The sequence below is a fragment of the Charadrius vociferus genome, unplaced genomic scaffold, assembly GCF_000708025.1.
Source record: "Charadrius vociferus isolate BGI_N301 unplaced genomic scaffold, ASM70802v2 scaffold153, whole genome shotgun sequence".
In the NCBI taxonomy this organism is placed as follows: Eukaryota; Metazoa; Chordata; class Aves; order Charadriiformes; family Charadriidae; genus Charadrius; species Charadrius vociferus.
The window spans coordinates 808,929-823,767 of record NW_009647939.1 but is presented as its reverse complement, the minus strand read 5'-3'; the positions used below and the strand labels follow the sequence as shown (position 1 = coordinate 823,767).

Here is a 14,839-nt window from a genome sequence, read left to right as displayed (position 1 = left end):
TATCCCCTTCATTCATCCATCTGGGCAAAGCTGCCTTTGTAAGTTATGTGGCTGTTTTGTGTATCAATTCTGACTTGTGAATACATTGCATCATGAGTTGCTAAGTTATATTGTTTGCATTGAATGGATAACATATTTTACTATAGATATCTATGAGGAAGCTGTGACATTCTATTTAAATAATTATGAATAACTCAGTCTAAAATGGAACCAAATACATTTATTGATGCGAGTGATAAATTGCAAAGCCTGATGGTTTAATACTGGCTGAGCTGGAAGAGTGAGAAAAGACAACAGGAAGATAAGATTTAAAAAAAAAAAAAAAGTTATGCTCAGTATATACATTTCAGGAGAGCAGAGAAAGCTAAACATAATGAACGGATAAATGCAGCCAAAGACAAATCTAGTTGATACTGCGTAGAAGAAAAACATTTTTAGGGAAACGGTAAGAAAGCAACATACTAGCAGAAATGCTGTGTGGTTAACAGTGATTATAGTATGTTTGGCAGAAGTAATGTCACATGAGAAATTGAAGACTTAAGGAGATATTGGTTAAAGTGTCATGCAAAAGCCATGCTTTTAAATACCAACTTCAAATTTAGTCTCAGCATATATGGATATCTTCTTTTCTCTTTACTTATGGTATTTATTCCTATAGCTGCGTAAGAGAAATCCTGGAACTGCCAGTGGCTGTTGAACAGAGCTTTTATTTACCTTTGTGTCAACTAAAGTTATTTGTTTTCTTCACTGTTGGATTCCTGGGTGATAGTTCTACTTCTGAAGAGGATTTCCTTTTATTGGGGTTTTTGTGGCTTCCATGATTCCTTTTTTATTTGAACTGAAGGGTATAGATCCAGGGAACGACCTGATTCAGCAGTTGCAGGAGTTGATTCACTTTGTACACCTGTGAAACAATGAGTAGGGATTAACTGAACTGGTACCCCTTAATTATTGGCTTAATGAAATATATTTGCAATAAAAAAATCAATGTAGGCCTGCAGAAGCTGTAACAGAATCTATGGAGGTCTAAAATGAAGAGAGGGCCCCTGGTGTGTGTTATAGGAGACCTGAGAGGAAAAGCTGTTAGGTGGTACCCTCCAGGGATTGCTCCATCATTCCAAGGAGAAGAGCTGCCAGGCCTCCCTCAGCAGCTCCAGGGAAGACGTGCCCTGTCCCTCTGACTGCAGAAGCAAGTCAGACACTAATACAGTGCAAATCCCATGGTTATTGCCCCACTCCAAATAGCAGTGGTCGGGCACTGGGCTGCTCTACAGAGATCTCCAAATAACATTGATCACAAGATTTGCTGCCTTTTATATTTCCTGGCCCTTCCCCCTCCCCCCACCCCCCCTTCTTCTTTCAGATTCTTCCATTTTACCATCTTATTTTCCCATCCCAAATAAACAGCTTGCTTGAAATTACCTTTTCCTTATTTGTCTTAGTTTTTCTACAAGTGCACCCAAACCCAGCATTTCTGGTAGTGTTTCCTAGATAGTCCCAACTTTAAAAAGTATTACTGAGGTAGTTACCTAGGCAGTGTGGACTTCGCAAGACTTGACTCTCCAAAAGAGCCCTCATATTCTTCTGGAATGGTCTGTGAAGTTCAGCTGCTTCTCACACAGGTCTCTGTGAATTCCTCATGGGTCTGACTGTAACTTTTTACATTGTTATCTGTTGCATCCAGCAAGTTTTGTCATAACTGGTGCTTTCTGACTTTCTGTTCAGTTAGTTGAACCATGGGCCACTCATGTCCAGCCTAGAGCTGACCCTGCTTTGAGCAGGACGTTGGAGTAGATGATGCCCAAAGGTCCTTCCCATCCTGTTTTCTAGGATTCTGTGATGTTACACACATGATGTCAGGATGTTGTAAAATAGGTAGATAAAGTCATCATGCTACTTTCACTGAAGCGAGTGAAGCTTTGGTTTCATGTAGTGCTCAAAACAAATTCATACTTGAAATAGAATTCAGGTTACTGTTCTTTGCAAAGAACAAGAAAAAGGTATTTGCGTTTTTTATTATTTTGCCAATAACTGACCCAAAGAGACGGTCTTACCTTTCAAAAGTCGGGCACTATTTGACTTCTTAATGCTGATTTCTCAAAAAGTGAAGTCCATAAGAGGCATTCTGAACACTGAAATATTTTTTTTCATAAGTCCCCCTTTTTATATTGCTGAAATTAAGGGTTTGTTCATATTTTTAATTTAGGTTTTTGCTTCTAGAACATTTATAACTCAAACTCATATTAATATAGATTAAAAAAAAAAGATATGGAAGATGCTCTCTTACTGAGTAAGGAGTTGATGCTAAGTGCCACTGAACTTAAAGTAAAAGCTTATCTTTGCTGAACTTGGAATTTTGCAATTCATCTAGTGGGAATTGGTGTTTTTTCATTTCAATCCAGTATACAGAAAATGGGCTGTCAGTCATAATTGTGATGGACGGTGATAAATAAATGTTCAACATGGTTACTATCTAAGGGAAAAAAAAATCTGTTGGTTGCATGCATTAAATGAAGAGCTTGTTGGGAATTTTTAGTCAGGAAATTATTTAATTCCAGTGTTTCAATTTGTGAAAAGCAAAACTTTATTGAAGCGTTGTTTCAATGGGAAAAAAGGCTCAAAGTTATTTAGTTACGCCATTTAAATGTTTTAAAGTGAAAATTACCTTTAATTTGAAACCTAGCTGATTTTAAATGTCAAAACAGTCTATTTAAACAAAATATTTTGGTTTTATTAAATAGGTGGTTTATTTGCCTTTCCTCGGTTTTATTTTCCTTAATTTTTTCAGTAATGTTGCCACATTAAAAATGGAACAAAAGATGTGGTTTTCATCCTGTTTTGTGAAGTACTTAAAAAAAAGTAGATTATCTCAGACATAATGGTGACAATTTGTGTTTTGATTCAAAAGGGAAGGAAAAATTGGCCAGTAAAAATGTACTTTCATTATTTTCTATATTGAAACCAATAACTTTTTAGGCATACTTTCTCACTACTCTTAACACACTGGAAAAGGGATGTGTTCAAATTTCAAGCATACACAGTAAGATTTATTTAAAAGGTTTGGTCATTAAATATTTTTTCTCTAAAACACTGAGATTAAAGTTTATGTAAACAATAACATATTTATCACCCTTCTAACCTAAACATATATATACTGTATATTATGTATTGCCAGAATTTCTATAACAAGAATATAATGAATAATTTACATTATTTTAAGAAGTTATACAGTGCTGAACTGGTAGCAAACTATGGGAGGTAAATGTCTTTAACTCTTTCTTAAGCACTTAATGTCTACATTGGAACTCCCTTCCCTTTCTTTATTTTTTACCAGTCGTGTGGGATGCTACCATACTGCGCAGAGGAGCTCTTGCTATTCCTTTTTGAGAAGTAATTTGTTAGGACAAACTGTACCTGTGGATTATACACAAGTGGGCTGTTGCAAGTTATTCCTATTTAAACTGGGTAATTGCTCATCAGTGTCTCATGTATTTGCTTTGCTCCCTGATTGGTTGATCTGACCTTTATAAATGGGAGGAATGACTCAAGAAATTGTGGAAATCCTTACTCTGCTAGCAAGTTCCTTGGAAAGAGAAACAGGATGGAAGAAAAGCCTCTTCTGCTTTGGGAATGTAAAAGGACTTTTGTTCCTTCTTGCGTATCTGTGTTATCCTTGACTAGCTACATGGACTCCAGATATAAATGTAGATGGGTTGGTCTCTGGTTGAGGAAAAGAGAAAGACGTGAGTCAGATTCATGAATTGTCTCTCTCTATTTCACAGTTGTTCCTTTCACAGCAGGTAATGGCTAGCATGACTGTGTGTGCAATTATAGTTATAGAAACAGTGGCTGGATTTTATCTGAATAATTGTGTTGTTACTGTGTCGTGGTTCTGACAGTCACTCTCTGTGCAAACCATATGGGTATAGTTGCAAAAATTATTTCTTCAGTCATTGATTGTGGCAGAGCACTTCTGTTATCCTGAAGTTTCTATGTGCCTGCTTATCATACACGAGATAGTTTTGTGTACAAGCTGAGGACAGGCACCGAATCCCTTAATCTTGTTTTAATGTCAAATTACAACTGTTCGTTGTAGTCGTTAATTGTCTCTCTACATGCAATGCTGTTTGCAGATTAAGTTCTTTTTCCATTTTGTTTGCAAACTTTGCAGATCTCCCTTTGTTCAGGGAAGATTATATGTTTCTTTACTCGTTTGCACTCTCTTTCATTATATGTATTTGCTCACCAGGGCAACAAATCCATTGGTTTGTAGTGTTTAATAGTTTCCTGTACCCATTCATGACTAAAAGAATGGCTTCTAATAACCCTCTTCAGTGTTTTTTCTAAAATCAATGGGTCTTTTAAATCATCTCTACAGCTAACCACTCACTGGAGCCATTTATTGCTAAAGGCAGCATAGCAGATCACAGTTCATCTTGCACATCGTCTAACCAAAGCATCAATTAGATACACTTTTAAAATTTAAATCTTGTTACGACAATAAGCCTTGAACTCCATAGTGGTTCTAATGTATTTCCAGTATAACACTTCAGGTGAGGATCATATGTGAACTGCCTGTTTGTATTCTAGCTATTAATATCTCTTTTTTCTGATGGGAATTTCAAGGGCTGATAGGTTTGTTTGTTTTTATCAGGCATGGGTGGTTTTCATGTAAAAATTATTCTTTTCTATATATAAAGAACTAGACACCCCCCAATTTCTTTTAAATTTTGTTGTTGTTGTTAAAAAGCAAACCATTGGCTTTTTAAAACAAAGCATTTTTTTGAAACTAGTTAAAGAGGTTATCTTTAGGTTTTTTTTATTGCGTTGCACATCAGTGTGCCTCAGATCCTTTATTTGGGCCATGTGGTGTCAGTCTCCTTTGCCAGAGAATGTGCTGAATTAGTTGCATAGCTGTAACATGGCTAATTTTTACTCTTTGTGATTGGTGCCTGAGTTGATGCTATCCATTAGGAAATCCATTAAAGCTTCTGTTTAGTGAATTGCTACACATAGGACCAGAACAGAGTACCCTGATCACTGGTCCACATTTCTTTTTATAAATTCCTTGCACTCCTATTAAAGCTGCTACTTTAAGACCTTGGTGCAAGACAGTCTTGACAGTCTTGTTTATTAAAAAAAAAAAAAAAAAGGGAGTAATAAAGCAGGTGCCAGCCTAGTAAGTATTCAGGAGTTTCTTTTTGCCACAAGCAACATTTAAACCATCTGAATATCTCTTGTGACTGTTTTATTTCCTAAGGCTGTTTCAGCTTTTCACACTCTCGGTTCATCCTCAGGGTGCTGTTAGGTAGGGTTCCACTGGGGTTTTGTCCTCTAGGGAAGCCCATCTAGATATAACACATGACTCATCTGCTTTAACCTTGGTGTTAGCAGGAAGTCGTTCTGGCCAGGGCTGCTTGCGCTAGCTCAGCATTTCTGTTCTCTTTTAATTGCAGGTGCTGCTAGGCTTTCCTTCCAACTTTCTTCATAACAAAATCTGAATTCCAGTTCACATACCTCCTTCTTTAAGGAATGTGGGGCCTTTTCCATAAATGATCTCAAAAGCTTTTATTCATACCCTGTCGATTCTGTTTTATGACCCCAGCTAGTTTAAATCATGCAACCTATTCTAGCCAGGAAGGTAACTTTTCAAGGCCTGTTAAGGTAACAGGGAGTCTGGATTCTGAACTGCTTTGATACTGGAGATAAAAGTCAAGGAAGAATGAAAATGAACTTTTATCTAGGACTTGAATCAAACCAATGCTGTCTAATTGTTAGGGCCGCAGCCAGGATTTTAAAAGAAAGTTTTGAAAATTATTATTTCATCTTGACAAAATAGTCAGAACTAAAAAAGAAAACTATAAATGTCAGTGTGTCAATGCTGGATGAAAAGTCGTCTCTGGCCTATCTCCTTCCTTTTTCAGTCTCAAGGTATTATTACATAATATAATATGTTTACAAAGGAAAAGATCAGACTGATCTGTTGTGCTAGAAATAAGGAAGAGTTCATACTTGTGCTGTGTTGAAGTTTTAGGTACCAACTGTCTAAAACGAAACCTATAATGCAAATAAGAGCAAAACTACAAACTGTTTCAGTTAAGCCTCTGAAATCCAGATTAGTTAACACTAAGAACATATTCAGCACTTCTTAAACTAAAGGGGTGGCTACACTATTTTTTGTGATCTTCACAGAACAATAATAGTATATTGGTTTCTATGACTTAAAAGTTACTGAAATTTTACAGAGTTGAGTCAGTAAAACAAGAAATGTTGATTAATAAAAAGCTAGCAATAAACCTCATGAAGTATATCACTGAGAGTAAAAGGAATGTTTGGAAATAATATCTGCCTTGAACAGAGGAAGAATTAGACAGAGAAAGAGAGACATTCTTAGGTTTAAAAAGTAGCCTGGGTTATGAGCACTTAGGAAGAAAACTTATGTGATACAAACTGTAGATTTAATGTAGGCTTCTGATGTCTCTGTGGGTGTCCAAGCCAGCATGGAGCTTCATAAGTAGGGACTGTTTGACGTATGTCTGTCAGTCAGGATACTACAGCAAAATTAATCACACATTCCTATCTGAAATTCATTAATTTCAAATGATTTAAAGCTCGCTCTACAGCTAAACACTACTGTTAACTTTAAAAAAATCAGGTGGAGAGAGGAATTGGTTAATCCATTAGCAATGACTAATTTTGGGTATCTAACTATAACATTAGGGCATATAAAACACACATCTGTGCTGTCCAATTGTCTTTCTGTTATGTGGTATAATAATTTACTTTCCAGAGGACCAGTGTGCTTTGCCAAATGAAGGATTTGTCTGGAGTTTTGCTTTCATTGTTTTAGAATGCCCCAAAATGGGTGATTTTCTTTCCTTAGTAACATCCCAGGATACAGCTGCGGTTTTGTCTGTCTTCCTTGGCTTTTGGTATCCCTGTTCCTTTCTTTGAGGGGTAGGAGGTAAATGGGGACAAGAAACAGAAAAGGAGGGCATTTCTTTTCCCTTTCTTGTTTTTTATTTGGGCAGCGTCAGCAAAAGTAGTGTACTCATCTAAGTAATTAATTTTACATAACATGTTTCTCTGATTGTAAATGGAACCGAAGAATATAATGGCTTAGCATGCATACTGCAGAGCAACCTGTAATCATTAAGGTTATGTATTCTCTTTATATTGTTATATTACTTTATATTGTATACGTATTTTCTTTCCTGAATCGAATGTGTCATCATTTGACTTGATCTGTAAGTTATATGTGAAAATACGGAATTTAGAATAAGAGCTTTTCAGGCATGGATGGTAAAAAGTATAAGGAAATAAATACTGGGTTTGCACTTCCCTTGGCAATTTCAGCATACCAATTCACAGATACGTATATTTGGTGTGGAATTTTGTTTCATGATTTTTGTTTTCAGTTAATGTTTTCTTTATGTTAACTGTCTTTCTCTTGAACTGTATTAACTGTATTTCTTACATTTCGCAAAAATTGTACTGCTGTTTTTTTTACACACACATGCTTGCAGGTCTGAAAGAAAAATCATCTCTGATAGCTTCACGTATTAGCTTTCACAGCTTCAGCTGTTTCCACTTGAGTTTTCCAATTTGCTTCTCTGCCTTGATTTTTTTTTCAATGATTTTTTAGTGTCTTTGTTGTATCTTATTCTATCTTATTCTAAATTTTCTTTTCTTATTTATGTTTTTATAATGTCTGATTGCTTGTAGGTTTTGGATCCCTTTTTATTTTCTCACTTCCCCCACCCCTTTCTCTTTACAACAGAACTTCTGTTGCATTATATGAAGGAACAATCTTTATTTTTCATGGAGACTTACTTTTGTGGTTATTTCTATTTACTTTGTAAAAGGGCGTTTACGTAAAGTAATTTACTAGGTGAAATAACAGGCAGTTCTAGATTAGTATAGGTGCTTTTTTGTTTTTTGGTGATTAGAAGTGGTCTTTACCAAAAGACTGTTTGTAAGTGTGAAAGAGAGGTACAAGGAATAACAGCCCTTGACACTGTACACCCATCAGCTGGGTTTGTTGACTTAAAAAGGTGAGGAGGAAGATTTCCAATGCTCTTTTCTCTCTGTTTCTTTAGGAAACTCATTGACTTCCAGGATGATAAAGGTTAGCTTTCAGAATAATAATATACTTACACGTAAATTTAGCAATAATTTGTGAGTTCAATATCTCATGCAGTTATCTTACATGTTAAGGAAGATTTCCTTATGCTATTGAAGTAAAAAGTAGTCCAGTTTCCCATTTCTAGATGGTCTGTCAATATAGAACTACAGTGTCAAAAAAATTGCAGTTATTGAAGTTACTGTTAAACTATTTTTGAGAACATTTTATTTAATTATTTTTCCCTAGTTTTTAGTCTCATACACATAGCTACAACATAACTACAATAAAGGGGCAAGATAACGACATGTAATACAGTTTTTACATGCTTTCCAAAACAGTTTTGACACTACTGTCAGGTTGGCTAGCAAGTGCAGAATGCACTGTTTGGTAGAAAGCACTGATGATTATATATTGTGTCTGTATTGCATAGGCTGAGGAAAACTTGGTGTCTCATTTTTTTTCATGAAAAGTCCCATAGCTTAGCTCTACCAGCCTTGGGAAAAGAGAGTAGAGATCAACTATAGATGAACCATTTCCTTTCATCTACCTAGAAATTTCACTTTTTTCTGCCAATTACCAGAGGTTCACAGCAGTACTGTGTATTTTCTCGGCAATCTATCAACCTCTTCTTCAGAAGGATAAAACAAAAAATAACATCCAATTTTTCTTTCTGATACTAGCCCATTATTCTGTCTTTGGTCTCCAGGTCAATACACCATTATTTCTCAGTGCTGAAGGATATAACATTGGCAATAGACTAAGAACCAGCAATGGAGGAAGAAAGAAATATTTTTCTGTATGATTATTTATATCCAAATAACGATGTTGATTTGGAGCTGGTCAGATTTTGATAATGGAAGAATTTGTTCTGACAGGGAGGAAGTCTAGAGGGCAGGGTGCAGAGAGAGAAGTCAGAAAGTATATAAGAAATGCAATTTATTGCAAGTTCCATAACTAATTGTCACTCTGTCACCGTGGGACTGAAAAGGGGCCCCGAGGGATATGACAAAATATGTGTAGAGCGGCGCTGAATGTGCATCTGCAAAACTGAATCATTCAGATGAATTCAAATACGTGCTCAATTTGATTATGGGAGATAGGGGACACTGAGATTCAGGACAAGTCTCCGCTACTAAGGATGCATCTCCTCATGGTGGTGAAGCATACACATTTTGCATCACTGTGCTTATACTGGTTTCCTGGGAATTCATTATAGTGACTTGCTGCCATACTAAGCAAGTAACTACTCTGCTGTAAACATTTCCAGCAATGCTGGTGGAACTTCCCCACCTCATCTTATTTAATTATTTATTTTAGTTTTAACTCACTCTGACAGTCTTTTGAGATACAGAGCTCATTTTCATGAGGGCTCCCAGGAGGCAGCAATAACGCAAGTCTACTATGCAGTTGCATACATCATTATAACAAAAAACATAAAGCAGGACACTTAATCTGAAGTTGCAGACAAGAGCACTGAGCAGTCAACATCTCAGTATGTTAGCTTAAGGCAGACATTTAAGGGATTTCAGAAAATTCAGTCCTTTTTTTGGTCACTCACAGTTCAAGTTTGTCTAGTCTTTGCTCTACTGTCTCTTCTGTGTTAACCATTTAAAGTCTTTCCATCTGTGTTTGCCCCTTTAGACAAACTTTGCTGTCTTCATGGCAGAGTTGAGGTTTCTTTTGCGGGGGGGGGGGGGGGGGATGAGGGCAGGTTTCTAATGCATGTTTATTCTAGACTTTTAGGAGGGTGCTGAGTAAGGAAGAATGAGGACCTTTGTACTGAGCATTAATTAGTCTTTGGTTTTAAAAGATGTTTACCAGAGTGAAAACACTTCAAAGAATCTTCACTAAGAATCCTTCCTCTTTTAATTGTTGGGTTTATCATAGTAGAAATGATTCTCCAGGCTTCACACTCAATTCAGGAACAGTTGAGTCCTGAATTTCTAAGCATGATTGTAACAGGAAGTAGATGCCATTGTAATCTTTCTTTTTAGTAGTAGTATTATTATTTTAGAAAATATTTGTTCTGAATAAGAATTTTAAAACTTTAATTTTTGGGGCAGGTGTGTCCTGGTTTGAGGTAAAACAGGACCAATTTGGTTCAGTAACTTCGCTTCTTAGCTTTAAAAGCTACTCTCTGAATTAAGTTAAATAACATAGTGGTTTTGGCAAAATGTAAATTTAATGCCTCCTACTTATTGGTAAGAAGGATAGGTATTTTTGAGATTAAGAAATCCTTCATAGTTTGCTGCTTTTTTCGTGTTTGTTCTAAGTCATATATGAGCCAGACTATAAAATAAGACAGTTTAGAAGCTCCATCTTGGTATTTTTAATTAATATTTTTTTTCTATGCATGACTTCTGAGACCGGGGAGAAACAAAGTTCTGTATAGTAAATCTTGATTTGTTGGTATCTTCTGCACTCTCAGTTGGAGCACGTCTTATAAGAAGCTGCTGAGGGAACTGGGATTGTTTATCCTGGAGAAAAGGAGGCGAAGGGGAGAACTTATCACTCTCTACAACTACCTGAAAGGAGGTTGTAGCGCAGCGAGCATCAGTCTCTTCTTCCAAGTAACAAGTGATAGGACAAGAGGAAATGGCCTCAGGTTGTGCCAGAGTAGATTTAGATTGGATATTAGGAAAAAATTTCTTCACAGAAAGAGTTATCAAGCATTGGAAGAGGCTGCCCAGAGAAGTGGTGGAATCACCATCCCTGGATGCATTTAAAAGATGGGTAGACGTCGTGCTGAGGGACATAGTTTAGTGGTGGGTTTGGCAGTGCTAGGTGGGACTTGATGATCTTAAAGGGCCCTTCCAACCTAGACGATTCTATGATTCATTTATATTTACTCTTTTATAAGGCAAGAATTTTCCACCACCACCATCCCCACAGTTTTTATAAGGGGAAGTTCAGTAGTAATGTTTTCAAATACATTTTAAATGTGCCATTCTGAGAAATCTCAATGCACTTTATATACAATTTTTAACTTATTATGCACTGCTTATAGTCTTATGAACTGCTCCCAGGCATTTCCCAAGATGGAAACAAAGGGAAGAAAAATAATACCTGAATGGATAAAACTGCAGCCTTATCATTTTGTGAGGTACTGCTTAATAGTAATGTACATCTGAAGTATAACAATGACTAATCTATTTAAATAGCTCATCTGTAAATATAGAAATCTTTAGAAGAAAATTGCATGCCTCTAGGCAAAAACTCATTTCTAACAAGAATCAAGAAAGAATGCAGAAAGGCAAGGAAACCAAGGAAGAAGAGTATATGGTTAGAAACAAATGTGAGACTCAGAATATCTGGATTCTGTCCCTGGTATAACTTAGACTTCATACAACATTTAGCTCTGAAAAATTCCTATTAAATCACACTTGTATTTAAAGAAGGTGATAATACATCATTTTGTATGAATCTGTTTTGAGATGGGAGGTGAGGTTTTTAAGAGGCCAGTGGCTTGGTCTTTGTAGGGCTTGAGGGGAGATTACATTGATATGGAAATAAGAAGCAGGCTAATGCTAAATGTCTAAAAATTTCTTTCCTCAGTGGAAAATACTGTACAGAGTTTCTTTTTGAACTCCTGCTGAGCCACAAGATACCGGAGTTCTTTTACTTCAGCATAGCCCACTGTCCTGAACTGAGTAATAGCAATGGAAAATATGTCCTTTCTGAGTATTTCTAATGTACAGCAGTCTTGAAGTATTCTTCCATTATTCTGATGAGAAACTGTACTTAGATGAATACAGAAGAAAGTATAGTTGGGCTTCCAATATTATTATGGATTTGAAAGAAGCATAAGGGGAAAAAATCTGCAGCCAAAAGACAGTTGATGAGCTTCCTTCCATTGCAGTATTTTTCCATCTGATTTCGAATTTCTTGTTTGATTCTTCTTTAGAGATTTTGAATTTGGTTTGTTGGGTTCCTGTGAAACTTAGAAACATTAGTTTTATTGTGTTTCTGCTTATTGTGTTTCTGTTTACATAACTTGTAATGGCTTTATGATAGTCAAAGAAAGCCAATATTGGAAGGCGGTTCTAATATTGGTAGATTTAGTTGCATGTTTTGAGACTCCCAACTGACAGATCTCTGATACCTTCCAATAACTGAACAAACAATTACCTTAGGTTAACTATTTCTCTAAGGTTGAAGAGTTATTTTATTTCTTTCAAGGTACTTTGCTTTAAGCGCTACATCAACTTCCATGCCCACTTTCACATATTACTGTTGTAGTATAAAAGGTTACATTTTCCTTTTTTAAGTTGAGAAAATACTGTCACTGGGAACTTAGATGCTTTTATAAAAATAATACTGATCATCTAAACAACAGTACTCGAACTTTCTGTCAGTATGAAATAATTTTCTGAGGTTGCAGTATGATATTGGTTGGAATTTATGTAAAGCACAGACAATAAAACCTCACATTTTGACTGAAAGTTCCTGTCAGTATGCTCTAAGAATGACTCAGAATCCTCAAAGCCCATTTTGAAAGCATGCTTTTGAAACCCATCATAGCCTTCATATTTTTCACCATGTTGGATCTCTGTGTGGTGTATGGGAGATCAAGAACTCGCATGAAATGAATTACCAATCACTACCTATCTAATGACACTGTAGCAGTGATTTTATTTTACTGCCAGACCAGGTCAGTGATTTTCTGGTAAAGGCCAAAGGAACTGTCCTGAATCATCCAGTTTTTAATGTGTGTGTTTTCATAGGTTGGAAGAGCCATGCTAATTCTTAAGGTATTTTAATAAAAACAATCTGAAAACACTTTTACAGAAAGGATTGAAAAGACATGTAGTTGCAATGAGAGTCTTTGAGAGACCGGTTAATTCAGCTGTGAGTGTAATCTAAGGTCAGAAACCTGCAAATTGCTGGTCTTAGTGATGAGTAAGTGGCTTTCTTTTCTTTCCTTATTAGATAGAAAATGGTCGGCTGTGGAACTCTATTGTGAAGACCTCAGAAGAATTATCAATTTTTCCAGTCAGCTTTTCATGATGTAAATATAATTTGAGCTTTCCCAAATGGGCAGCTAAACCATGAACAAGCAGAAAAACCCATTTTGGACTGTATTTCTGAACCAGGCTTCACCTTCTGTCTCGGGAACTTATTAAAGGATTACAGCTGAAAAAGACAAAAGAAAGAAAATCTTGATCAGGAAGCTTATCCTACAATGAGAATTACAAGTACATCTTGTATCTGCCCAGTCCTAGTTTGTCTCTGTTTTGTGCAGAGGTGTTATGGAGCTGCTCACCATGGCTCCATCAAGGTGACCAGAAATCAAACCAAACACGTAGAAGGCGAAACAGAAGTGCATCATCGTCCCAAGCGTGGATGGGTGTGGAATCAGTTCTTTGTTTTAGAAGAACACATGGGACCAGATCCTCAGTATGTGGGAAAGGTAAGGTCATTATCTTCTTTTTGGTTTTGGTTTTGCCATCCCCTGAAATGTGGCATTGATAGAAGAAAAACAGGTATCTCTTTAGATGGCACCTCCTTTTTTTAAAGGAGGACACCTCTTGGATTGCTGAATACATGCACACTGAACTCAGCAGTTGTATATGTATACTTTATGTGTTTATTATAAAGAAAAAAGATAAATAAATTAAATCGGCTGGAGATATTAAAATATAAAATACCTTTTCTTCTGAGCTCAGCTAAACATGGACTGAGAGCAGCTGATCCTCTTACATCGGATTCTAGAACCCCAAATGCATGGGACTGAAACATATCACTGCTAAAGACTTTTCCAGACTATTTCAGAATAAGGTTCAATTCTGCTTGAGGGAATATTATAAATACAGCCTAGGCTCCATAGGGTATTCATTCCACTCTGACGGTAGGGTGGAAAAGGACTCCTCCAAAGGGAGATCCTCTGTGACTTTGTTCGTAAAAAGTGACAGGAGGTGTGTTACTTGTTACAGTTCATCAGAAGCCTGTGAGAACAACAAGCCCTGCATTTATGTTTTGGTATATATAGTGAACTTCAGGCATAAAGTTCATGCTGATGCAGTTGGATGGCCAACTGAAGTCTGGTTTATCAAGTGTATTGTCTGTATAGCTTGGGTTTAAAATTTGCACTAAAATAACACAAAAGTGTATAGCTAGCTTTATTGCAAGATGAATGATGGATCTCTTCTTCTCAGATCTTTTCTCCCCCTGAACACTGTCTTTCAGCATTATGGTAGATTTTTTTATTACATAATCTAGGTGAATCTTAATTTCCTTAATGAAACTGGAGAAAGACATTCATTTTGAGGGGCGAAGAAAAATGGTTAATGGGGATAAGGGCGTAGAAAAGGAATTATTTCATTTTAGTTTGCCTTCAAGTTGGGAATCCTGAAAATTATATCTTAGAGTATGAAAAGTACCCAAGAAAACCCGTAGCTTCTGAAGTCATAGATGTGTTGTAGCAAGGGCTTTCAAATTACAAGTGTCACCTGAATGAAAAAGTAGCTAGTGAAGCATCTCTATCAAGATACTGTTAACATAAAGACCAAAAAGAAATTATGTAGTTATACCAACCTTAGTAAAATACCAAGTATTTCAGTATTCTGAAAATTGTTGAGATGTGTGCAGGAAATGTAAAGAGAAGAGCTATTTAAGTTGATTCAGCTTTTAATGGAAAAAATGAGGTCTTGGTGACCATGAGTTAATTCAGAATGGAAATAAGAAAATAAGTGAGATTCTGAAGGACCCTACTAA

At 36.3% G+C, this 14,839-nt stretch overlaps 1 protein-coding gene across 1 annotated transcript in view; it reads left to right on the top strand.

Annotated features, from left to right (window-relative positions):
• The first annotated feature begins 13,216 nt into the window (after window positions 1–13,216).
• CDH18 (cadherin 18, type 2) overlaps window positions 13,217–14,839 on the top strand; it is a 173,665-nt gene continuing 172,042 nt past the window's right edge. The window contains exon 1 of the mRNA XM_009883161.1: window positions 13,217–13,535. Within this exon, the coding sequence (XP_009881463.1) occupies window positions 13,308–13,535 (228 nt within the window). The 5' untranslated portion in view covers window positions 13,217–13,307. The remainder of the gene's footprint in view (window positions 13,536–14,839) is intronic.